General features: G+C 39.6%; 1 protein-coding gene across 1 annotated transcript in view; it reads left to right on the top strand.

Annotated features, from left to right (window-relative positions):
- LOC105558540 (protein tincar-like) overlaps positions 1 to 20,474 on the top strand; it is a 79,458-nt gene extending 58,984 nt beyond the window's left edge. The window contains exons 3-7 of the mRNA XM_012006281.1: positions 8,033 to 8,120; positions 17,381 to 17,660; positions 18,777 to 19,001; positions 20,001 to 20,132; positions 20,422 to 20,474. Of these exons, the coding sequence (XP_011861671.1) occupies positions 17,387 to 17,660; positions 18,777 to 19,001; positions 20,001 to 20,132; positions 20,422 to 20,459 (669 nt within the window). The 5' untranslated portion in view covers positions 8,033 to 8,120; positions 17,381 to 17,386 and the 3' untranslated portion in view covers positions 20,460 to 20,474. The remainder of the gene's footprint in view (positions 1 to 8,032; positions 8,121 to 17,380; positions 17,661 to 18,776; positions 19,002 to 20,000; positions 20,133 to 20,421) is intronic.
- The last annotated feature ends 6,409 nt before the right edge of the window (positions 20,475 to 26,883 follow it).

The following is a 26,883-nucleotide window of genomic DNA, read 5'->3' as shown; positions in this document are numbered from 1 at the left end:
TAAAGGGAATACGAAAAGCTTGGTTGTTTACGATAGACGCCCGTAACGATAAGTGATTGTTTAAAAGACACTCTTCTGAAAAGCGTATGGTCTGTAAACGACTCTTCCCTTCTCTCTTTTTTCTCTTCCTTTCTTTCTAAATATAGGTCATCACAGCCTCAAAACCCACAACAATTTGAAGATGTAACAGTTGTCCACCGTTCGATAATACGCTGAATGGGCCACTTCGTGAGAGGATCAAAAACTCAACCTTCGCCCTGCTCAATAACTGATGAGATTGATTATACAAAAACTATCACGTTTGCTCAATTTATATTAATTATATACCTTTGTGTTTTTTACTTCATAATTCTACAATTAAACCGATAACTTTACTAAACAATGCGACACAGTACAAAGTTAGCATAAAATGTTGCACGAGCACCGCCAAAATAATTTCCTTCGTTTACTAAAACTCATTATGTACACAGCACAGTGGGCTTTGTGAAGTCGAGAAGAATTTCAAGAATTAGCGAAAGCGCGTAAATTTCGCAAGATATCTGTCCCACTATTACCGCGTAACTTACGGAACTCGGGATTAGGGTAACAACTTAACGCAATTGATCGCTCGAACTTTCAAGTCCTACGACTTCAACCCCATCGCCTCGCCATCGTGTCAACCCTCGTCGTCCTCCCTCCCCGCCCCTTTTCACCTTCCCTTAATCCTTTTTCCGTCTAAAAACGGTCGAGTTCAAAACTGTATCACACTTTCTCAATTTCCATCCTTCCGACTCGACTCGCGGATTATTTCGTCCCAGGATTCTTCTTCAGACGCTACGGTTTCAACATTTAATTTTGGCATGCACGTCTGCAGAGAACAATGCTAATGAGATCTGCAAGACTAATTTTCGTTTTGCTTTTCAACTCTAACTTTCCGACGTGCAATATCGCCAGCTCTCCCTTATAATCCCTTTCTCCTTTCGCTTTCTCTCTCTCTCTCTCTTTCTCTCTCTTCACTTTCCTCTTCTTCTCTTTTTGCCGCCAGTTTTCTCTTCATATTTCGCTAGTCTACCCTGTATTGATCGCGTGCACGTGTGAACAACGTTATGGGGGTTAATGCGTTTGATCGTTTCGCGAAATACATCAATCAATCGTTTGATTCTGCAGAAACTAACGACGTATCTATAACCGTACACGAGTGATACTTCATTTAAACTTTTTCTAATAATTATATCAGAGCTCACGCGGATGATTGAAAAAGATCTTCGGAAATTATTCTCAGTAGCTGGCGGGTGAAGTGAAAAGAATGCGGGTAAAGTCTGTAACAAATCCTGTTTGAAATAGAGTCGTGCCATTAATACGTAATGATATTGGTATCGCTGGAACATGACGAGATAAATTAACGTCAGTACTGCCGTTCCTTAACGAGTAGGGTCGCGCGTTATTATCCTTACATCGGGGAAGGTATATCTCGTGAATTTTTAATTAAAAGAAAGAACGAGCGCGAATATTTCACCAGGCTTTATTGCGTTGGGACCAAATTAGCGAGATTATTAATGAATAAAGTGTTAATAATTTCATAAAGCATTTAAAATGCATCGATTAATAGTAAATTAAGACATACATAATTAATTAATTACTCTCTGGTCAGAATTGATTAAATTTACACGGATTAGGAAAACGAAGCATTATTATGTAATTTAGAAAATTCTATTGTTTCGTTGTAAATATAAATGCATACGTGACGTTTTTATTCCCACCGTTTCGCATTTATTTTTGTCAGAGGTATCTTTCTTTTATCTTGAACACTTCTTTATTTTACCCGAATGTTCCCGGTCGCGTCAGCGTCATCAATTGCGTGCGATCGAAAGTGAAGCTTCTCCCGATCGGTTGCCCTCGTCACCATTGGGTTCCGCCGAACCCAATTAACGCGAGTCCATCACGTGTCAAACGATGTGCATTGCCGTACGTGAAAGAGGCAACAGTTAACCTCGGCGAGGGGCTCTCGAGGGCGCCGAGAGAAGGGGCTCCAAACGATGGGTGAGGGCTCTAGAATTATCGCGGTGCCGCCCCCCTCGCCTCCATCTCGGGACCCTTTCGAGCGAGCTCCTTTCTTCGGCCCGCGTATGTACGTGTGCACATGCACGATCATTTGCACGAATATCTTTGCCGTAGAACGACGACGCATCGAGACACAAATGGATACCATAAGTAACTATCTCCTCGGTCCAGACAATACGTATTTCCCCGCCAACAGGCGCCCTTCTTCCTGCCTATTCTTCGTTTCTCGAGAATCTTTCGTTTTCCTCTTTAGAATTCAGGGTACGTATCATGGAAAATCGGAATTGTTCAATTATTTTCTAGATTTCTATTGTGTTTTCGAGGAAAAAAAGGAATAATTCCGACCGGAATCCATCTGAAATTTTCCATGATCAATTATTTCCTAGATTTCTATTAGGTTTTCTAGGGGAAACGGAATCATTTCTACCGGAATCCATTCTGAAATTTTCCATGATCAATTATTTCCTAGATTTCTATTAGGTTTCCTAGGGGAAACGGAATCATTTCTACCGGAATCCATCCCGAAATTTTCCACGATGTTCAATTATTTCCTAGATTTCTATCGTGTTTTCTTGGGAAAAGGGAATAATTCTCCGATCGGAATCCATTCCGAAATTTCCCATGGTACATATCCAGGACTTCAGAGGCTAAGCGCATTTTCGATTTCGTCAAATGTCGATACACGCAGTACACGGTTATATTAGATCACTGGAAAATAGTAGTTGACTTTGTAATAAATCCAATAAGTGATATTTATCTATATTTCCATCTGAAAGAGTATCTAAAAATTCTGCTCCACACGTTAATATTATAATATAATATAATAACTAACATCACGTCAATTTTTTTTTATGAAAGGAACGTTTATAAATAAAATGTATGAGTATAGATTTGTTGAGCGACGTTAACATGAGACAGTTGGAAGAAATAAAGCACGAGGGAAGTTTATACATTGTATTTTAGGGAAACACATACGTCACATATGAATGTCTTACAGTTTTCCAATTAAGATGTTGAGCTGCTAATGTATATATAAGACAATGTAAATGTATGAAAGTGAAATTCTCCATAAACGACATCGAACAACCGGGGCCGTAGACGGTGTCTCCCTCCCGGTTGAATTCAAGCAACGCAGCGCGAAGAGATGAAAAGCCGAGTGAATTAAAAACGTTCGTTTTCTTGCCGGCGCTCGTAAAAGCCACATTTGCCTAACCATACGAAAAGGGAACCGACGAGTTAAGCCCGATTTATATTCCGGCTAGCACGGCAAACAATCTCGAAAACTTCTAACCGCATCGCCCCGCCGCGTTCGTGTCCCCACCGAGAGAATTCCGAATCAGCATTTCCCGCCTGCGGAGCTTTAAGCTTCTCTCCGCCAACTTCGGGAAATCTCTCGAAATCAGTCTCTCTTTCCCGGGCGCTTCTTTCCTTAAATTGTGGCGACGTTGAATTCGGCGCGCCCGCATGGGGAAGACAGACATCGTGAAAAAGAGACGCGGCGGGGAGGCGCGGGAAGAAAGGGGGCAACGATAGCGAGAACCGCGGAACCGCAAGCTCCGCGAAAGCCCGAAACTCATCTCGATTTGCGCTTTCGAATTTTCACGCTTCCCGGCGAGATAATGGACTTTCGGGCTATCGTCTCCCTCGGGAAATATTGTACGTACAGCCAAAACGTAAGTATTTGCGCGCGGACGTCACGCAATAATAATCACGTAATTAACTTTACGGTAAAAAAGATTCTCGGAAAATATTATTTTCTACAAATAACGACGATAACGAGGAAACAATAAATTATTTGGAACTGTCGCTTCACCGAGAATATTCGGCCTTTATGCTTTCGTTAATTAACTCGGAATTCCATTCCATTTTCTTTTTGCCTCTTTCAATCACGAAGTCGCCCGATAATAACAGACTTTTCTCTGATCAAACCAGTTCTGACAAACGATAGCCTGGAAGAACCGAAATAAGAGCGACTTTCGGAAGGAGACACGAACGGAGAATAGGGGGGGGGGGGGACAGGAAGACGGTAGTTCCCGGAAGAAAGCCACAAACTCGGCAAAATGGCAAAGTCTACGAAATCCATCTCGACCTCGCATCTTCGAATCTTCAGTCCAGCGAAATAATAGGGTTTCCCCGAGTACACGTTACCGTACAGTACTTCAAGATACGAATGACGCTACTCATTACAGCTTGGCACTAAATTATTATTTATTGGCTATTATGTTATTATTATTTAACGGTCTTAATAAATGAGTGCAAGTTTCGCGTTTTTCTAAGTCGCCGAGAAACACCAGCCACGCAAAAAAAGTACATAATAAATGATTTTTTTCGAAGCAATCTTTATGCCGACTTGTGTCGCGCTTCGCGAGTTAAAACTTTCGAGTTCTGCGCGGGCTTTCAAACTTACGAGTGGCAAATGAACTTCATCTGCCGAATGAGCTCGCGCACGATATTATTTAATCGCAAAATACCATTTTCGTCGTGGCAGTCGGCGATTCTCGTAGCAATTGCAGAAAGCATTTTAAAATTACCGGTAATGTCATTTGTAAATGTGAAAGCTTAAATGTTTCGTACCACGATTTCATGGCACTCGAAAGACTGATTGATTCTGAATTGTTGCGCTACAAGCGACTGCTAATTGAGTACGATTTATTGGATACGAGAAATGTGTGGGTTGACTGGCGTTCTGAAAGTACCGCCTCTTTATTTATCGCGCGAATGATCGAATTCACTGACGCCATCGATATTATCGATACTGAAAAACGTAACTTAACTTACATTCGTATCCGACAGTTGAACTTGTCTAACTGAATGTTTACGCTAATATTAAAACAGCGGAAGGGAAGAGGAACGAGAGAAAGATATCAAGACTGCTCTCTATTTAAAAACTTCTCTATAGAAATCTTGTACAGAGAATTATTTTCTGCTAAAATATCAAGAGTGTATTTTTCCATAAAAAAAAGCAATATCTTTGACATATAGTGATTTACGCGAAAAGAGATTAACAGCGCGGTTTCTCGGGATCCATTGCGCTATAATATCCTCGGTGAAACATTTTTCTTCTTTTTTTTTCATTTTGATGACTTTTGTCATACCCATACGAGTCCCTGCAACGCGTTTCGTGACGTGAGCCACGGATGATAAATCAGCGAGCATTTTATTGGAGTAGGCATTCTTCTCGCCGTGGAAGGAAGTTTTTGCCACGCTGCACCGTTCAGTTACACGGTGACGGATAATTAATGCCAAGCGGCGCGCGGCCCTGATTTATTGCGAGTGATGTAATTACCGGGGCGCGTTCGGACTTGCGATACGCGAGAATTTTACGGGGGCTGGAAGCTGAGGAGTCACGGCAATTTCCTGCATGATTAATAAATATCGCGAATCGATTGCCGTTATTGCCGCTATACTCACTGGATAATATTTTTATTTTCAAAGCCTGGCTGAGGTAATAGTTTTCGCAATGAATTTAAAATAAGAATTATTTGGACACCAACATCCCGCCGCGGCTCTTTGGTCCTCGCTCCTTCGAATTTGTGTTTATCACGTGAGCGCCTTATAAATTTTGTTAATTTTTATTTTTGTTCCACTTTTTTTTATAACATTTGCTGGGTTGCTGTTGATTATGCTGTTCTTTTACTCCCCGGCGTAACTATCGTAAATCAATTAATATATAATCGCACTGATGTTTTAATGTTTCTCATTTACGTAATTAATCGTATTAATATCATTAATAAATAAATAATATGAATAGTGCATTCCAGAATCTATACTCGAAACATTGAGTGTAGATTCTGGATTGCATTAATTTAATTAAAACTGCTATGTAAAATTATGTAATTACATTAAGTTTTTTAACACCGAAAATGTCATTTTATTTACAAGCGGACTCCAAATTGAATAGAGAATCTATTAATACTGCAATCTATCGATCTAATTTACTTTTTTTAAGGAACACGTTAAAGAAAACAGAAATTAACATTATTTCGCTAGCACTAATAGAAATGAGAAAAATTGGTCCATACACGAGTAGAATGTACGAAAGATTAGAGAGAAACATAGATACCATATTTTCGCATATTCTTCACACAGGATATAGATGATAATTTGTGATTATTAATACAATTTCGTTATAATATCCACGGCGAAATTGTAATAATGACAATTATAATAATTGCGAATTAAATAGTTGACTAATGAGATGGATTAGCTCTTCTCATATACTTTCACGAATTACGAATAATAAAGCTACTTTTATTGCATTCGCCCCGATAACGAACTTATACTAAATGCCCTTGTATTATTTTACGAAATTAATTTGACGCCGGTTTGATCGATTTAATTAATTAACGCGGCGCGAAACGCCTTTCTCATTCGATACGTGGTTAAAAATTATTCTCGCTGTACGCGAAATAGAATTCTTATTGCATAATGCATCCTCAAAGCTCGCTCACTCCTCGGTATATATTTATTCGTATTGTGAACCGCGCTAATGCGCGGGCATGCTTTGTGCGGCTCGAGGTTTGCCTTGAGGGGTAAAATTAATGAACACGTGGTTTTGCCTTCTTATACCAGCCGTACGAGCTTACCTTTCTCGGCCCGAGCTACCGGGGCGCACAATGGCCAAGCGCCATCCTAGAAAAGCTCAGGTGGTGTTCGGGCCGCGTAATACGAAACCGTAATCAGACTAATGGCACAATGTTATCTTTCTCTCTTTGCGAAATCGACCGCGTAACCATCGGAAGGAAAGAAAAGGAATAGAAAGACAGAGATAGAGTCGTCACAGTTTTGAATCGTAACAATAGGACCAAAGTACTCGTGTGCCAGGTAACGAAGGATCAAGCATTCTAATAATTACACTTGCAATGGAGAATAGTTTTCGTGTCCTCGGTACGCATTCTTTCTCCTTTCAAAGTAACGAAAGATAATCTAGAGTATTATTTATATGTAGATCTTAGAGATTAATTTTATCGCAAAGGGAGAAAATCGAAAGCGACTTTACGTTGTCTTTATGGCCTTTAATAGAGAGAAGCGGGAGGCATTAATCCTCCCCTGTGTTTGTAACGGCGGTCTACGAAAGGATTAAAAAGGTTTTATATGGTCAATTACTCTTTATACGAGACGGGGCTCAATACGCTAAAACCCACGCTACGCTTTTCATGCGGCCAAGTTTAAGACGCATTTACGGTTAACGCGCGTCGTCATGATATGTGCACAAAGCAACTCATTTCGGCACAATAAAAGCGAATGCGACGTGCGAATTATGTAAAGCTTGCGTAGCCATAAACGTGGGCGTATGCAGCGTAATTAACGCAGCCTGTCCGAGCGGGCACAAGCTCATTATCCGGCTTATGTAAGCACCAAATTTTATTGATCAACAAAGGATTCGCGCGAATCACGTTGGTTCTCCTCGAGCATTCTTGCTTCAGGATAAACAGGACCGGCCGGCAAACATTACCTAATCCCATGCAAACAACATCACGAAGACAATCTGATTAATGAAGCCGCTACTCGTCTATGTACTTACAATGTAAATATAGTACGAGGATTAATATGTACACGTGTAAATATAGATATCAGTATGAACACGTGAACGAAGGATCGTGCGCAATCACCTCGATGAATTGTTCTCTCAAGTTTCAGGCCAATCCCTTCATCCTTCAAAGTATAATATTTTTATCAAACAATGTAGAAAATTGCTGGACGACGCTTGGCCGGCAAATTCTAGTTAAAGAAATTCATAGCGAAAAATCCCCTGGCTGAGGTAATAGTTTTCGCAATGAATTTCTTTAATGAGAATTTGCCAGCCAAGCGTCGTCCAGCAATTTTCTACAGTTAATCACGCGCTGGCGTTAAATGTTATAATTCTTTATGTTATTTTTATCAAATTTTCTGCGACATTCTTCTATTTCTGTCATCCTAACCTGTTCATGTTGAAATTTAAACTTCAACAAATTAAAATGTCGCTAAATGTCGCGTTTACTGTCTGTTTCAGGAGCTGCCACCGCCAAAGATGCTACATCTTCGAGTCGGCTATAGCGGAGAAGCGTACTCGAGACTTTAGAGGACTCGACAGAAATCTGGTAAGTTCCGGTAACTTAAATATCGATTTCATGCTCGAAGGGAATCTAAATTGCCAGCACCATTGACCGATCGGCTAAATCTTTTGATAAAAACTTTTTAAATAAAGTTTTTCTCTGCCGAGTTGGGTAAATCGACACGCTGTAATTGGATTCTGTGAGACTCGTCTATACGAAGGGTGTAAGTACATAAAGGACAAAATAAAATGAGCGAAAATGAATAAATAAGAAATTCATATGCACGTACGCGCGCACATTACACATATTTGAGAATAGAGTTAATTTGTTGCGACAGAAAAAATATGTTGCGTATTTCGTTGTAATGAATTGCTGTATTACAAGTACGGTTTCAATATACTATGTAATTGCGGATTTTTTATCATTTATCTGACTCGGCTACGTGCTCGAACGAAAGTTTCAGCCGAGTGCGCGAGGATTTTACGCTCCCACGACGATTTAGTGGACTTAGTCAAAGATTTTCAAAATCTGCGAGCGACTTTTAAGCATAATCCTTCAAGCATGAAAGCTAATTTTAAGTGGCTTCTATCACTTTGATAATACCGCAGGAGTTGAGGAATCAATATTTTACTGAATATTTAAGGCGGAAAACGTTTGTAAAGTTTGTGTAAAGTTTCCTAACTATCCCCATTAATTTGCTGGTACATATTTTATGTGCGATTACAACAGAATTTTCTGATAATTTCGTCCAACAGTCGTGTTATTCTTTCTCTACGAAACTATACATTAAACATGTGCATTTGAAAACTTTGGACACGTCGTCCAAGAGAAAAAAAATTCTGCATTACAGGAGCTTTTTCATTTGGCTTTATTTTTATTTAGAAATACAGAAAAGTTATTTCAGAGCAAGATATTCATTCCGTAAGTTATGAAATAATGTGCGATAAGAATTAATTACTTCTTCCTGGAGTGAGCTCTATTAAGTTAATTGCACAGTGTTTTAGAAAATCTTATGGATTATTTTACGCACTCTGTAAGTTGTCTCTGCAAAACAGCTTTTCAGACATTTCCTTTGATGCTGGCGCATAATGTGGATTCGTTTGGATGCTAATTAATATTGCCACTTTCCGCATAAGAGCGACTCAACGAACAGGGCAAAAGGCATGAAAATTTGTACGCTGCGCTACGAGCCAGCATGCAGATAGCAATGTTTACACTTTTGAATCATCACACTGTAATTATTATGTTCGCGGAAATTTTCCAAAAAACATCAATTTCATACGACATTCGTGCGACTTCATCATTACACGTCAATTAGATAGATTACTTTAGTACAGTGATGCACAAGATGGTTGCGGCATGTTTTTTTTAATGAGTTTAAGAACGTGCATTTAGATTCAGGTTCCAAAATATTTTCTCTAAGGACAATTTCACTCGAGAAATAGATCGAGAACTGGTTTCGGAATGGCCACCGACTAAAACACTCCTCGGAGAAGGAGATCTTATAAGGTGGCGAGTGTGGCGCAGAGAAATGTGCGCTGCTTACAATTAGCAAACAAATGAACGGAAAGATCCGAGTTGAAATCCACGGACACCGCTGGTTTTTTCGGAATCTCCCGAAGGGAAGTGGCAACGACCGAGAGTATCCTGCCGTACATATCCCTTTAGAAGTAGAGTCCTTCAGATTGGAGGTTTCCTTTGGCAAGGTTTAGCAGCCTTCCGAAGATGAAGTAAAACCAAAGTACCAGAGCGAACTGGATAAAACAGGCTTCAAGGGGATCCTAAAGCCGTCTGTTTTATCGACATTCTTTGTTAAAAGTATGCAAAATTTTTTAGGGAATTAAAGTACGCTGCAAACTCTAGACTGTGCTGGTCGACTTTTATCAAAAGCGGAAAAAAATTTACTAATTTTTGGTACACTTGACGACAATATTTGCTTGATACAAAAATTCTATACTAAATATATACAAAACGGGACCATGTAGCATCATACTCTAGCGACAACATATCAGAACAATATCGTGCAATTAGAACTAAGATTAATAGCCTAGAAAAAAAGATTACTTCTAATAAACGCAGGTCTAGAAGAAGAGAAAAAGAGATGCAGGCTTTTTCGAGACAGGGTCGCTGCCAAACATCTGTCAGATTGTCAGTAAAGCCACGGTGTTGACGATGCCGGAATTCGATCCAAAATCTCGGTCTGAGCAATGTGTAGCTAATAAGATTACTGCTTTTTCGTAAAAGTTGCAAATTGATTGGCTATAAATTTCTCGGACCGAATTCTAGCATCGTGAACATCGTGACATCTCAAGTAGAACTTGGAATTAAAAATGTCGATAATTGACGTTTTCAATTCCGTCTCCTACCTTATCGACACTGATCGAGTTCGCCAACTTTAGGATCCCCTTACGAGGAAGAAGAAGATCTTGGAACGTAACCCTGAATCTAAATGCACGTTCCTAAGCTCCCTTAAAAGAAAGTTTCGCCACCATTCTGTCCATCACTGTACACTGCTTTAAAATAGTTTCACGTAATTTGTACAGTCTTATTTATTAATGCCTGGACCTGCATTTTTATCATCATATTCCTGATCTATACAAATCACTGAGTTTCAGGCTATCTTCATGTACTACCACAAAACTTCCATAAAACGCTGTGTGAACTACAGCCTGAAACTCATCGATGTATATGTAGAGTAAAGATCATGAAAATGTGATTCCTAGTAAAACCGAGGTCCAGGCATTAATGAATAGGACTGTACGTCAGTCTAATATTCGCGTCTCTTTTTTTATTGAATAACCATGATCGTTAGGAAACCGCGCAGATATCGAATATGCTCTCGAAGGGAAGAGGAAGCAGAAGGAAAGGTCTGCCATCGTGGCACGGGGATTTCGTGGCTGGTCGTACGCGGGGGGACTATAAATTTTCAGATCGTGAAACAGGAAGGCGAGTACACGCCTCAGGTCCCTGATACGGTCACGCACGTGCTTCTTCGCACGCACCGTCTCTCGACGCTCCCTCCTTGAAATTTTATCGCGGAACGAATCCAACGAAAACGATCATAAAACTTTGCACTTTACAACCCCCGGACTCGGAGAAGTCAAGCGCGAGGGGCTGAAAACCCGGCGCTCTTAGTCGAACGGGTATAGGCGTGCCCGATGCCCTCCACGGCTAACAATAAGTCCTAAACTGGAAACTGCGAGCATTTATATTTTAATTACTCGGATCTCGCGCTCTGACGAGACAAACGGTACCTCGTTTCACAAATGCCGCGCGGTCCACTTAATTAAAACCGATAACTTAATAGTAAAAATATACGACGATGAAACGCGACTCTTTAATCGCTCGATTAAATAGTCATTGCAAATTATAACTTTTTAATTAAGTTTCTTTAAAGGGGAAGAAATCGGCGCGGTAGTTCGTTCACATTCGCCAAATTTATAAATTTATCCAAACCGTCTCGGAGACAGATACATTTATAGAGACAAAAAGGCGCCCTGACATTTCAACGCGCGACAAGCGTTTGTACATGTTACGTTTCGTATATAGACAATGCTGGGGAATTTATACGGAGAGCACGCGAAAAGAATTCTTTCGAATTCAGTTTCGTACATCAGGCGCCTTTTAATATTTAAAAATGAGAAACACAAAGCCGCGTGGCGTCCTAATATTTTAGCATAACCACATCCGCGAGTTTCCTTGCTTCCGCACGGCGTGACGGTGAAATACTGGGGAGAGAAGAAGAAGCGCGAATGAAGCGAATCGCGCGCGCTCTCTCCGGCGAAGGCAGACGGGGAAGATACGACGGGAGGAAAGAGCCTCCCAGGAGGCTCAATGGCGCACGAGAGATAAACCGTCGGTACGCATTGAAACTCCCGCGTAGTTGAGCAAAATGGAAAATGACTCGAGTCGTTGGCGAGATAAAGCATCACCGTTCGGATAATTATTGAATGAAGATCGAGACGCGATTGAAATAGGTGCAAAGAATCTGATTGAATCGATAAATCGCGCAAACGTTATCGAACGATTAATCGCAATTAGAGTTGAGCGCAGTTATCAGGAATAGTCTCACTCTACGAAGAACGTCGCTCGAGCCGCTTGTACTCCGAGTGTTTTAATCCCAGCTTTGCAAAACGTTAATTTTGGTTTTACGCGTTTGATTACAATAGATACAAGCGATTTCACGATTGTGTCAATAATGAAATGAAAACTTAACATCAAGTAAATCCTTTTAAGACAATTCTAATTGCAAGTTCATTTATCAAGGGTGCACGAGCTGACGAGTTGAAAGCTCGCGAGAGAACGGCGTTAAGCTGGAAAATTCAATGACGGTGAAAAAGTCCGCGTAAAATCCTGTACAATGTTTGTATTAAATTACACTGAGCGCACGGGGCTTTTAATTGTATGTTTCAGGACAAAATGTCAAATTTATCGATCAATTGCATACGAAGCTATCGATTAAAAGACTATGTGAGTCAAATTGAACTAAAATTTTAGTCGATAGAAACAAATCGACCTATATAGAGGCCCTCCACCGCATTTAATCGAAGGTCCTCTTTTCTTTACAATTTGATTTCTTACATTTTTATTATTTATTTCATTTTCCTTATAACTTACTTTACAATACACTTATAATATAATAAAAGAAATAATTTATGTTATCTAATATTTTCAACTCTCGAATTATGTCCCCCTATCCCTGACTATCCGAATTCCTACCTACCCGTGTTTCAACATAATAAACCTACAAATCTTTACCTAAACGCGACGCGATTTTCCAGGGGTTTGACTTGGAGTTTAACGCGCCCGCGGGATTTAATAGCGGTTTCACTCTCGCACATATGCGAGAATGTATGTATATAGAAGCATAACCCACCCGAATTGTAACAAATCAAAAGAAATCAAAGTATATTATACTTCGTACAGCACCTTACTTAGGTACTCCATCAGAGTGGCCAATATTGACCACATACCTCGTCGTATTTAGTCCATCGTTGGGCCAGATTGGACATACCTTTCGTTGCTCCCGGCCATACAGTCTGGTCATTTTGACCAGAGATCAGGAAGGAAGAAAACTCCTTCCATAGTCGGTTAGCGTCACCGACAAATATTTCGTACGGTTCGAATATACGAGTGTCGATCGTATCGCAAAATGCACGACCGCGAGAGGTTAATTAAAGGAGAATATTAATTAAAAAAACTTTACTGTATATACGAATCAAATTTAATTTTACTTCCGTTATTTATTTAAAAATATTAACCATCTTTTCGTAACTTGATTTTTGAATTCGAAATTCAAGTAGATATAGAAAAAAAATTTACTTCGCGTTAGAGTGATTTGAATCATATTCCTCGATAAATTAAAATTTATAATATGGATAAAATTAAATAATTAATTGATAATTTTTCCTGAAAAACCGATCGCGATAACCGACCGCGAAAATATAAAGATGCGTGTGACTATGCATGTATTCATGCGAGACGCATCTTGTAACTACGTATATCACGTACATGTACATACATACATACAAATAATAAATGATGTGAGATCCAGAAAAACGAAACTTCTTTCACGATTCCAACCGATATTATAATTGCATATTATAATAAATTAATAACCGCAAATAATATATAAAAATAAGTTAAAATTTCAGTGTTCTGGACAAAACATATTAGAATCTCACGTTATATTATTTTACTTTATGCACTACATCAATTCGTTAATGAAAATGGATAGGCTACAAAAGATTAGCTCGGCGAATACGAGTATACATCATTAATATTCGCCATATTTCGTTTAAGTTCTGTGATGTAATTCAACGATTCTCAACATGGAAAATGAGCTCGACATATCCTGATTTGTAGAGCTCTATGAAATTAAACGAATGTGAAAGAAACTTTAAATTGAACTCGTTGAACTTTAGAGGCCCCGCTGTAGGAAAGAATGAATCCCAGATCTTCCGGATTGCCTCCGATAGCGGTCATTTCAGCAGTGAGTTAACGACAATCGTTTCTCATATCATTGAATCTCGTATATTTTCATTTTTATTGAAATATAAGTAATTCTTCTATTATTAGTGTTAATGGGAGAATATATATTGAGAAGGATATATATAAAATTTTCTCTCTCTTTTTTTTTGTTAATTTCGCGAATCGACGTCGCGCCTTCGTGCCGAAACCGTTGCTTTCGGGGATCCGTGACAAAGAAAACCAGGGATTAACTCTGGTTCTGCAACGGCGCAGCTAACTTTCCACATTGAAAATTGCTTATACTCCTCTTCGGAGTTTCAATATATTAAATAAAAAATTTACTTGCCGTTAGCATTTGAAACCTATCCATGTTAAGGCAACGAATATACAAGATGATATACGATCTACAATCTATATAAAACGAATATACAAGATAATCTACGATCTACGAGATGCACTGTAAAAAAGTACTCGTATGTAAAATTACATGCATAATAAGTGTAGCGACTATTAATAACGGAAATATATAAATGTATGTACTTTTACCAAAAAATTTATTTACTCTTTGTTGTGTAAATACTCGTTTATACATGATGAAAAATTACCAAAAAAAATGTAAAATTTACACAATCAAAAGCAAGCAGTTTACTTATTATATGAGGTAATAATTTTACTTGCAAGAAGTAAATTTACTGACGTATGTAAATATGTACCTTCACTAGATGGTCCGAACATTATACTCACTATAATACTTGTAATTTTACATGTAATTTTTTCTACAGTGTGTATATTCGTTGCCGTAATAAAGAAGTTTCTGACTTACCGACCCGATGCGCAGCAGCGGAGTTTCACTACGTTGATCCTGTAACATACAATTATAAAGTTCATATTAAAACAGAGTATTCAAGAAAGTGAATATTAAAGAAAATAATTTTTAAATTATTAAAAATAAACAAGAGAAAGATGAATTTTATACAAAAGAAAAAATACTTACCCTAAAGTTGCTCCGCCGGTGCCTGATGCCTTCCCCAGGCCTCCTCCTCCGCTCAGGTTGTCTTCTTGCACACTCGCGAACACACAAAGATCGTTCGCGCGATTTTACACTTTGAAAGTCTTTAGTCTAATTACACAAACGGCACTCCCGAACGCGACGCGACACGACGAATCGCCGCGCGCGGTTGCGATTCGTTTAAACTGGCGAAATAATAGCGAAATTATTCGTCAGTCCTCGAAAGTTCGTGCTGAAATGAACAGAATCAATTAATAAATGTGCTCTCTGAAAGTCAATCGGTGAATTATCACTGAGAACAGTGAATCGATTCGTTATTTTCAGTAATAATCCACCGATTAACTTTCAGAGAGTGTTAGGCCTGGTTTATCATTTTCTGGTTAACTGTTAATATGGAAGTTACTCGACTTTCTATGCTTTTCTATATTATTATCTAAGAAGAGACAGAGAATCGATTAAACTATGGTCAACAGTTTATTAGAAACTGAAAAATCGGGCCCAAATAGCAATGGGTACCTTTGGTTGTCCCGTCTTTAGAGTATGTACTCTCTAAAATCAATCGATGGATTATCACTGAAAACAGTAAATATTCACTGATTCGGTGATAATGCACTGATTGATTTTTAGAGAACTCTTCAGGGTACTTAAGCCCCTCCACCACGACAAGGTAGTACTCGAGGAGGGGATTATCGAAAAAAAACCGTGCAATTACATATGTGTATATTTAGGAAAATTAATATTGAGTGAACATAAATTAAGTTTGCTATTCAATGCACGACGTGAGAGAGATTCATCCGAGTTTGATCGTTAAGAAAGGTGTTAGCGCTTGTGGATATATCGAACCTAACTAATAATATAAGGCTAACGTAACGCCATATGTTACGTGTCAATAATTGCACGGTATTGCATTTACATTATTTCCCAATACTTATATATCGCCAATACTTTGTGCTATCCGGGCTTCATCGACACTTTATATTATAGTTCAACTACAGACTTAATATTTTTATTTTCATTGCAAGAAAGTAACTGCAAAGTAACGATTCGTTACTTTTTGAATAACCGTAACGCGTTACTTTTCAGAATTAGTAACTTGTAACTGTAACTAGTCACATTTTTCTCGAATAAAACTGTAACTGTAACTAGATACTTTTATGAAGTAACTTTCCCAACCCTGATTATTGAATGAAGATCGAGACGCGATTGAAATAGGTGTAAAGAATCTGATTGAATCGATAAATCGCGAAAACGTTATCGAACGATTAATCGCAATTAGAGTTGAGCGCAGTTATCAGGAATAGTCTCACTCTACGAAGAACGTCGCTCGAGCCGCTTGTACTCCGAGTGTTTTAATCCCACACGGAAAAAAAAGATTTGCTATGACAATCAAAAACCCTGCTAGTCTAGCAAATTTACCGCCGTAATATACGGACAGCCAGTTTGCTATGTTGCAGTAATCAAATCGCAAAGCTGCATAGGATTAGTAATTATATCTAATAAAATTTCATGTTACAGCACGGTAGATTTGTTAGTAGAGCAAAGATGATTCTTTACTACAACCAATGGAAAAAATAGCTTGGTACATATAACTAATTTTTGTGCTGTTACATAAAAGAAAATTAGGTGCATTAATAAATCCTATTATAGCAAAATTATTAGTTACGCCAACAATTAAAATTAGGTAAAGTAATGCTCATTAAAACATTTACTCTGCCATTATTATTGTGGCGATCGCAATATGCGATACTTGCCCTGGCTTCCACGCCTCCCTTTATACCCTACGAGACTGAATTTTGATTACGAGTTTTGGCCGATACCATGCGCGGCCTAGCGGCGGTCGGCGAACTACTTAGAGGCTGGCACTAGCTACGTCTCGCACTTAGCGAAAATGATTTGTTGCAGTAACTAAGATAATTTCAACAAAAATCAATTTGTTTTATGAACAAAGTAACGATTGCTCTTACACACGACTTCTTTGCTGCATTAGCAAATTTACTTCTTTAAAACGTTTAATTTTGTTCAGCAAACTATAGATTTGCTGAATCAACTAAATCAGTTTTTTCCGTGCAGCTTTGCAAAACGTTAATTTTGGTTTTACGCGTTTGATTACAATAGATACAAGCGATTTGACGATTGTGTCAATTTTAAGACAATTCTAATTGCAAGTTCATTTATCAAGGGTGCACGAGCTGACGAGTTGAAAGCTCGCGAGAGAACGGCGTTAAGCTGGAAAATTCAATAACGGTGAAAAAGTCCGCGTAAAATCCTGCACAATGTTTGTATTCAATTACACTGAGCGCACGGGGCTTTTAATTGTATGTTTCAGGACAAAATGTCGATGACTGGGAGCTTAATGGGATACGAAAACAATAACGATGTGAACCAGGCCAAGTGTAAGAAGCCGTTGAAGCCGCTGCCGGTAGTGTCGAGCATAAGCTCCGGCGGCGTTACGACGAGCGCGGGCAAGTCCAAGAGAGCGCGAAAATCTACGAGGAAGGAGTCGTGTATACGCGGCCATGTGAACAGCCTCTGGTCGGTCTGGTACGGCATCCTGGCTGTCGCTTTTCAGGCGTACATAGCAATGAGATACGCCAGACGATTCGCCGGTAAGATAGCAGCCGCCCATCCCCCGTTTTATCCCGCTAAAATACGCCTCTCCGCGGGATCGATTGCGTTAACAGCGTCGGATTATCCGGGAATCTTCTTTTGTTTGACCAGCGATTTCGCCTCCGGACGAATCACCTGTTTACTGCCACGCGCAACTGAATCGAATCCGGTAGATGACGTAGTCTCTCGTCGGTGTGCACTGTAAAATTTCCCTCGATGGGATTTCCCACGATCTAACGCTCCTTCGAACTCTTCTACGATAATTGCGACGTGCCGCTTTTGTATTCGCAAAATTATTTGTTTGAGAACTTAAATCGATACTTTGAGAAATAAAAACGAACAATGTAACGATTATGAAATTGTATTAGCTTCCACGGGCTTCTCCTCTCCTTTCGTTTGTTACTTTAATCAGTAAAACTTCTGGACTGGAGGTCTCGAATGGTTCGCTGCCTTTCCTTATTTTCCGGCTGTTTCCGGAGGCGGTTTTGCGTAAATTTCTTTTCCTGGCGGCTGGTACGGGGCTTCCGTTACTGGGGGTCGTTACATAAAAGACACACGGTAGAAACGGGATTGCCAGAGAAATTTTTCCTGCTCTCTATCTCTTTTCAAACCGAGAGGCGACCTTAATCCCGCCCATCTCGGTGGAATTAATAGAACGTTATTGTTTGAATTGTTAGTTGAGTAGATTGCAGGTCCAAGAAGTCGTAAACGAATTAACACCCTATTAACGGGATATTAACGTTGCTTCCTGGCAATTCTTTAATCGGCCAAAGTTCCGGAGCAACGAATGATTTCCTCTTCCTCCGTTAGCCCTCTTTATTTTAAACGCTTGTGATATCAGGAAAGCAATTTGATCTCTCAAAGTAAGATTATTTCCCCTTCGAGAAACACTTCTTTTATCGTAATTAGATTTGAAACAGAGAAGCTAATATGTCATACTTTCTCACAAAACCGATTCACAACAATCGATAGAATTTTTGTAATTGATATGAAAAAGTTAAGATTTTTAATCGAGAGACTAATTTGCCTTTCCACCGATTTCTGTGTCATTCTTCTGTCTCAATTGTACTGCGTATAATTTTTTTATTTGCGTTTTTTTTATGCCACTCTCTTAGCTTACTTGTCGCTACCATGGCCAGCGGACGCACCGCCTCCTAAAATCGAATTGTACGCCTGCCTGGTGCTAGCCGGCACCGGAGTCGTTCTACTTCCAGTGCTGCTTGGTGCGGCGTTCCTGAAGCTCGGCAATCTTGCGAATGACGGAATAAAACTAGGCCGACATTTGAGCGCTTGTTCGCGCGATCCTCCATCCTCGCTTCTCACTAATAATCCCGATAATAGTAAGTAGACCATAATTTCAAGAGCTTGTAGAGTGTAAAAAAAAACACGTGATGTATTTACAGAACTTGTAATTATAGTCAGGTGTTCTATTTTTGAGACATAAAATCAATAGCCGCCTGTATTTACTTTCATGAGTATAAAAATGTTGCATACGCGATAAAATTTACAACTTTTGTGTTTAATTATACGATAGATATCTTGTTTTTTAATCAACTTAATATTATACGTATAGTGTATATTTGTTTATGTGACTTTATTTTTAAGTGTTGTTGCAACAGGTGAATATTGAAAATATTGAACATAATATTTTAAACAACAGAGTTAAAGTAGGACTGTCATTAAAACTAAACAACATACAAGAAATGGCCAATGCGAATCTAAGGCAGGACGTAGATAGCCTATGTAATTTATTCAAATGTGAATTCATATACCGTTTCCTTCCACATTTGTCTTGCGTGTCGATTTTAATAAATTACAAGTCTAGACTATCTTACATGCCTTAAACTCGCATTGGCCGCTTCTTGTGTGTTGTTTAATAATGTCTCAAAACCACGGAAATCAATGCAATAACCTGAGATGTCGTATTTAATATTATTAGTTTGAAAATTGGAAAGAAAAATTGCTAAACTAGATCTAATATGTTTCAAAATTAGATAAATTTACTGGAAATAGTTGTCTGTTGAAAAATTTCAAAAAAAATTTGCTTCACGTCACGGCGCGTAAAGTACAATCTCGTGTCGATAAATTGATACAATGTAAGAATAAGAAATCTATAGAAATTAATTGTTTAAATTAAAATTGTCTAGACATTTAACATTCTGTTTTGGCTCTTGTTCCTTCGTTCCTTCGAATCTGTTATTTAAATGCCTGCGCACAAAGGAAGCCAAATATATCAGGACTAACGTCTGTTTTACATTTGAAAGATGATTGATTGATTCTAATTGGGATGTATAACTTCGGAAAAGACGCTGAGCAGGGTGATAACTACTCTTTTTTAGGTCTGGTGAATAATTTATGGAGACACGGCGGTCCTACGGCGGCCTTCGTGCATCTCTGCACGGCCATGTGCTTCCTCCTACCCTCTCTGCTCATGGAAGCGAGGCTAATACACGCTGGATTTCTGCCAAAAGGTAATATAAATGTCTCTGCATTGCTACTCGTTACGCTTATTCCGCGCTTAAAAGGGGGACGTGCAATTTCTCCGGAAAAATGCAAAATAAATAATTGATATCGCATCTGGTCCTTATTATTAAACCGTCAACGTAGCGTCGTGATGATCACGTGAGACAAAAGGAGAATCTATGTTTCTTAAGTATTGATATAAGATCTTCGTTGAGCAATGCTTTCAATTCTTCGTCTTCAAACTTTTTCGGTTGGCCAGGGCGCTGATAAAACTAATGGCAGAACTTTCATATGTAGTTGGCTTCCGTATGGACCGATGCCATCAGGCGCTTTAAAAAATGAAGTTTAGTGCCCAATAATTTGCGAGAGAGATTTATCTTGGAACGATATTAAAATATATTATGCTCCTTTAAATTGAAAAGGTACAAACTCGTCGTACGCTTCTTTCACGTTTCTTTCTGAAATTCTTTGGTTAAAGACCCGATCCTCTTTCGACGCTAGAAATTCCCTTCAAAGGTTTTGATATTAAAGACCCGGTTTACCCGTGCCCCGAGAATTAGACGCAAAAATTAACTGACTTAATATTGCGTTTAACTGGTAAAATGCCGCTTTCTCCTTAAGGCGAGCTCGTTACTTTACGAGCTTCAATGAAATACTACTCTTCGTTAAAATACATTCGCGTGATTCCGAGTCTCTTTTTAATGAATACGAGATACCGGCGGGATGTAAATAATTTTCCAGATTATTTTTACGTTTTGCGATAAGGCGGTCGGGTGATTTCGCCCGTAAATCGAGCTTCCCGTCAAACAGAAAACGTGTGCACGCTTTCATCTCACTTTAAAAGCGCGGTTCCCGGCCAATATTGAATGAGTAATAGTCGAGCTCGACAGTGTCGGCAGAAGCCCGGCGTACAGTTTGACGTAACCACGATTCCCAGGCTTGCTCGAATTTTCGCGGGGACACCGCGGTGGATATATATAACGCGAAGGGAAACAATGAGATCCGCGTGCGAGACCGAGCATCTTTCCGCGATCACTTTTCCGGAGCTTTCCATTTCGCGTACGCACCCTCGCTTGCGCAAACAATGGGATAAGAGGGTTCGGCGAGGGGACCTACTGTTTGTTAATGCAGCACGCACTTGAAAGTACTTTCGCTCTACCGATCTGCAAATGTCATTTGATATTTAAACTAAAGCAAAGTCTCTAAATAGCAGGAATAATTTCCGCAATTAAGTTATTTCACCGAATACAATGGCTGGATGCTATAACGAAACTTTATACGCGGAGAGGACTTTCTCTGAAAATTTACCTTGAAAAACATGCAATTGTGTGACATGGCATTTCGAAGAATTGTATGAGAGGTTTTTGAAAGTTTACCATACATTTTACTAGTAAACTGTATACCAAGGCCCAGTTTCATCACGTCGCTTAACTTATATTTTATAACTAAAATTTAGTTGCCATCGCACATGCAGTTTTCAGCTACGGCAGCTACATTTTTCTTTCCGTGTCCTCTCGCGACCATAGAAATCACCTTTCGGTTAAATAGTTTGGTCGAATGGAAGTTTGGCGTTAAATAGTTTCGCACGCTTCCATACTTGACGCTTACAAGAAAGACTTGGGTGAAGCGATAATAATTTACAGGGTCATAAAAAGGAAAAGGTAGCCATCTAGATATCTCAATACTTCCACTAGCTATATTCCTCCTTCTCCTCTCTCGCGGAGTTTAAATTTATCTTTTCGAAATCTTCCCTTACCCGGCGAATAATTTAGAAATTGTTTGTCCACAACGTTAATCGATCCAGCGCGGCCCATCATCTCGCAAACTTTAAATTGTCCGGCAGATGCCGCGCGACAGCTAATTTGGCGAATGTACGTTAATCTCATAAATTTTGGCGAATGCCCGGCCAGCAGGTAATAATCTCCATAATTAAAGAGCCGCCGTGAAGTCACGTTCGTTCGAACAAATACAACGTTCGCGTCCGGCGCAGGTTATTATTACCAAAACCGCTAAATGCGTTCGCCGCAAATACGTTAACACGAGACCAACCGTCGGACGAACGTTTCGCCGTGCGTGTTAACGTTCGCGCGCGCGCGCGCCTCAAAAATTGCGCTGTCTCGCAACATGTCCCAAGTTTCCACATCCCGTCCGCCGGCAGGACGATAATGCCGAGCCAGTTTCTGGTTCCGGAAATGTCATCAGCCCCCCTGAGTAGAAGGAAAGTTTCTACACGGTTTCGCCCATCTCGCCGGCGAGCAGTCGCGCCGACCTGAATAAATGCATTTCTGGCGTCGAAGGCTAAACTCGATAAGCCGCGATTTACGGCGAGGTTCCTTGACGCATAAAATGAGAAATTTAACGGCCGCCTGTGCGCGCGTTTCGCGCTTCCGCTTCCGACACACGTGGTGACATCGCGATGTCTCGGCGCCCATTGCGATTCGATATGCAGCTATTGAAATCTCTCTGCCGCGAGAACGTAAACGCCGGGGTGCTTGTTGTTCTAAAGCATCGCATATTTGCTGTGTCAGCAATTATTTTTTTACGGGAACTGCGTAATCCTTTGCATTGTTTGCATACCGTTATCTTTTATGCATTAATTTATTATGTTATCTTTTTTTTATATACTGAAGATGGTCCAGTTAGAACCGAAACGTCGATATTGTCTAATTTAATTAAATTTAGGCCGAGGTGATATTTTTTTCGCAATAAACTTAGAATAGAATATTTAGACGCTACCACCCAGTCACGGCTCAGAGTCCTTTAAATTCTTTGAAATTTGTGATTAACTCATACGAGCCATACTAATTTATTTAATTAAATTTTCCATCGACTCTACAACCCTGTCTTGGCACTGAGCCGCTTCTTTTGTTCGATTTTTATCATACGAGCCATTGTTATTTATTTTATTATATTGTCTTTTATTTTTGCACGTGCGATAGTCGCGAGAAAAGATAACAGTTACGCGGAGAACATATTTCTGTCTCGGATTCCATCGATCTGTAAAATTTATAATCCAAACGTGCCGCTTGTTTGACCAAAGTAATGCGCAGATAGTATGCAGACGGCAATACTGTTGTCACAATGCCTTTTTAATCTCTCCATTGCGTGTGATCGTGCAATACATCACGTTGCGAGGTGAAATTTTCAAGCAGATGCGGCAGTGGCGGTTTCAGCTACGCCGGCGATAACATACACGGTGGTAAACTCGTCGATGCCACACGGGCGAAGGTGTGCGGCGAACGTTATTCATCCCCACGTATCTAAACTACATTAGTCTGCGGCTGTAAAGCAAGTTTGCTTTCTCGGCAGGAAAATTATTCCAGGACGTTACAGAAAATATCTCTCACTTGGGCGATAGTATACTGTGAAAGACTCGCTTCCGCCGATAAAGAAATCACGAAAACCGCTTGCAATTTTTCGCGCAAACGGCTTTACAGAATGACTTGAAATTTTTATAATCGACGTCCGATTGACAGACGAACGGAGTGGTACTCCGCGTTTTTCCGGTTTTTGTAAAAAAATTACAGGTTTATTTACCACGCGGAATCTATAATATTTTTTTCAAATCAGAAAAAATACGGAGAACCGCGCTTCGTTCCTTTATTAATCAGACGTCGACTGTAAGAATTTCAGGTCGTTCCGTAAAGCCGTTCTCGAGAAAACTTGGAAGCAGTTTTCACGATTTCATTACCGGCGGAAGCGTGTGACACGTCGCTTAAGAAAATGAAGAAATGTGTTTCGACGATGCATCTTGTTTAATGCATCTTGTTTAATGCATCCTCCGAATTATTCAGAACCGAGTAGTAGGGTCTGCGTTAAATTATTACGGTTTTATAGAAACGAGGAGTTGTGGGACATTTAGAAAATAGCACTTCCCAAGCCTTTTCACGAAATTAATTGTATTAGCCTCCGTGTCACTTATTAATATTTTTGCAGCCAACATTAACGCGTTTCGTACAGAAAACTGGCGAATTACGTATTTACGACGATTAAAAATTCCGCGTTGATAAATATAACAGAAACGTTTTTGCAGCGCGGCGTATCAGCGAAACGAGCCTTCCACCGGATTGTTAATTAAATGCCGGAAAATCAAGTTTAATCGCATTTCTACGTTCTCCAATCCCGGGCAGCGATTTTGAAATATCGACGCAGACGGGCGGTGTTTCGGACTTTAGCCGCATTAATACGGGGAGTCGATATACGTGTATACACACGCGCGCACGTCGAAAGGTATCCGACGTAATGCACCACCGGCGCTTGCAAATAGGTATCATTCGCAGCGCGCATTAAGCTCACTCGTAATTACAGTAAAGTGACGTACGTAGTCTGCTCCGGCGGGACGCCGGTGGTAACGTCGCTCGTAAATGCTCGCCCGCCGTAACAGCGCGCCGGTGCACGCTCGCGAGGACTCGCGAAGCTCGATTCGACCGGGAGATACTCTCAGGTTTTTCTACCGGCTTCCGCCGCTTAATTACCGGCGATGTCTCATCCGGCGGAATTGTTCACAAAATTAAAATCTTCAACTCTGGAGGCCAGTTGTACAAACTGGCGCTGTATGCCCTACGTTCCCGACGTCTGCGACGGACTCTTTCCGCGAGCCGGGAAGGATTAATTATAGACTGAAACGCAAACGATGTCAAGTGACAAGGAAATTTTTCATACTTTCGTACTTTTTCTTCCTTTCCCGTGCACTCGGCGATGTGCCAATCTATTGTGGTCTCCTAAGATAAACGTGTATTAAATTTCTGCCACTGTATATTGTTTGCTTTTGTAACGTGCAACTCGATTTTCGTGTCTTAAGCTTACCTTCTTTTGGTAGTAAAGATTATCCGAGTCTCTTCTCGGTTTCACAAAGTTTTACATTTTACTCCATTAAATGACTACCGTGGTTGGTTGACAAACTAGCAAATTATTGCTCAAGCCAAAATTTTTATCCAGCTCTGTATTTGGAGCCGAAGATCGCTTTTTGCATTATTGGAAAAAAACTGCGTTAACCGATAACAATTTATAGAACCATAAATCAGAGGAAGGTAACCATTTAAACGTACTAACGTTTCCGATAACTGTTTTTTATTCTCTCTTACAGAATTCTATTAAATTAATTCTTTTTTAATTCTCGCTAAGTGAATAATTTAGAAATGTTCTCTATCGACAACGTTTGTACGCAGAAAGTAATTTTTCTAAACGCGTGTTCATAAATTCATCGTTTTATTTGTAGACATAAAGTTTGTATATTAGTTTCATTTATCTTACTTTGTTGTAAAATTATAATATCGCATTTTACTTGACCAGAAATGACAAAACGCGCGCTTCGTGCGCGCAGATGTAGTTGAGCATTGTGTATTTTTAAGAATTTGTATACATGCAAAGAAGGTATTGTATGCGCAACGTCAACTTAAAATAAAATGCAATTTATCACTCACTGATACGATTCGCAATAGCAGAGTTGTACATCGTTAACTGTATACATTAAATTGTAAAAATACAAATATGTATATGATTATTATAGAATATTTATTAAACATATTTTATATTTTTCAAAATAGGTATTTTTCAAAATAACTATAGAATATTTAAAAAAGTCTCCCTTTTAAATATAAACTCACATAATTTCATACTTTCGTTTTGTAACACTTATTCGAATCTCCGTTCGAGTCATTTGAATAAATAAAACAAAAACAGAGAACATATTCTTTATTTTGCATAAGTAGCAAATAATATGAAAATGTAAACCACTCACCTCACGATTGTTCCGCTGTTGTCCGATGTCTTCCAAGCCTCCTCCTCCTCCTCTCAGATTTCCTTGTGGCACTCACACAACACTCACTCGCGAAAATCATCGATCGCGCGAAATTTCGGGCACTCCCGTACGCGATGTGAAATACCGCGAAACGCACGAAATATTGTTAACAAATATCGCGTGACTTTTTGTCGTACAAATTACTCAAACGAACAACTTGCACTTTTGATTCGGAGGAAGTAGGATAATGGATAAATCGTTTTGAAATTAGCGATATGTAAAACGCAACGCGAGCATCGGAATCCAGGCATAATCTACGGTAAAGTAGTTATTAGTCCGCGATAAGCAACTTTCTCTACTTCCTGCCTGTACGAGTTGTGAAGAACGACACAGCGAATTACAGCACGAACGCCAAAGCCGCACAAATTTCTTTCTCTTTGACCGAAAATGGAACAGATTGCACGAAATCGGCAGATGATTTAAAAGCGCGGTGCGTAAACGAGATGTAACCGCGACAAAGTACCACGGTTTACGTTCATATTTTATATGAGTTAGTCTCGCGAAATATCTGTGTATACGTTGATAAAGAGCCGTGTCGCCTCAACACGCATTTAGTTTCTCATTACAAGTTGTAGAAACTTGATAATTAATCGAAGAACGTTACTTGTCACTGATAAAGGTGTACAAATCAATAGCGGTTTATCCATATATCCATCGCGATCGAGTCTTGGAAACCGATAACGCACAAGTAATACCACGCACGGAGCGACTCTCGCCACTGCTTGCCGGCACGACGTTCGGCGAGCGAGTGAGATCGCGGCGACCTTCGGGTACACGATGGCACGCAAAAACATCTTACGTCACCGCGCCGAGAGAAAAACAACTACGAACGTTGAGAATTCGTTGCCTTTTTTTGTTCCGTGACTGTTACTACGTTTTGTGTATCATTCTGCGGACTTATTGGCGTTGATTAAATTAACGATTAATTCTGTTCAATCGAGAAAATGTTTCGAAAAAAA

Source organism: Vollenhovia emeryi, unplaced genomic scaffold (assembly GCF_000949405.1).
Source record: "Vollenhovia emeryi isolate VEMERY1.0 unplaced genomic scaffold, V.emery_V1.0 DF939335.1, whole genome shotgun sequence".
NCBI lineage: Eukaryota > Metazoa > Arthropoda > Insecta > Hymenoptera > Formicidae > Vollenhovia > Vollenhovia emeryi.
Note: the sequence above shows the minus strand (reverse complement) of the source record. Positions and strands in the feature narration are given on the sequence as shown.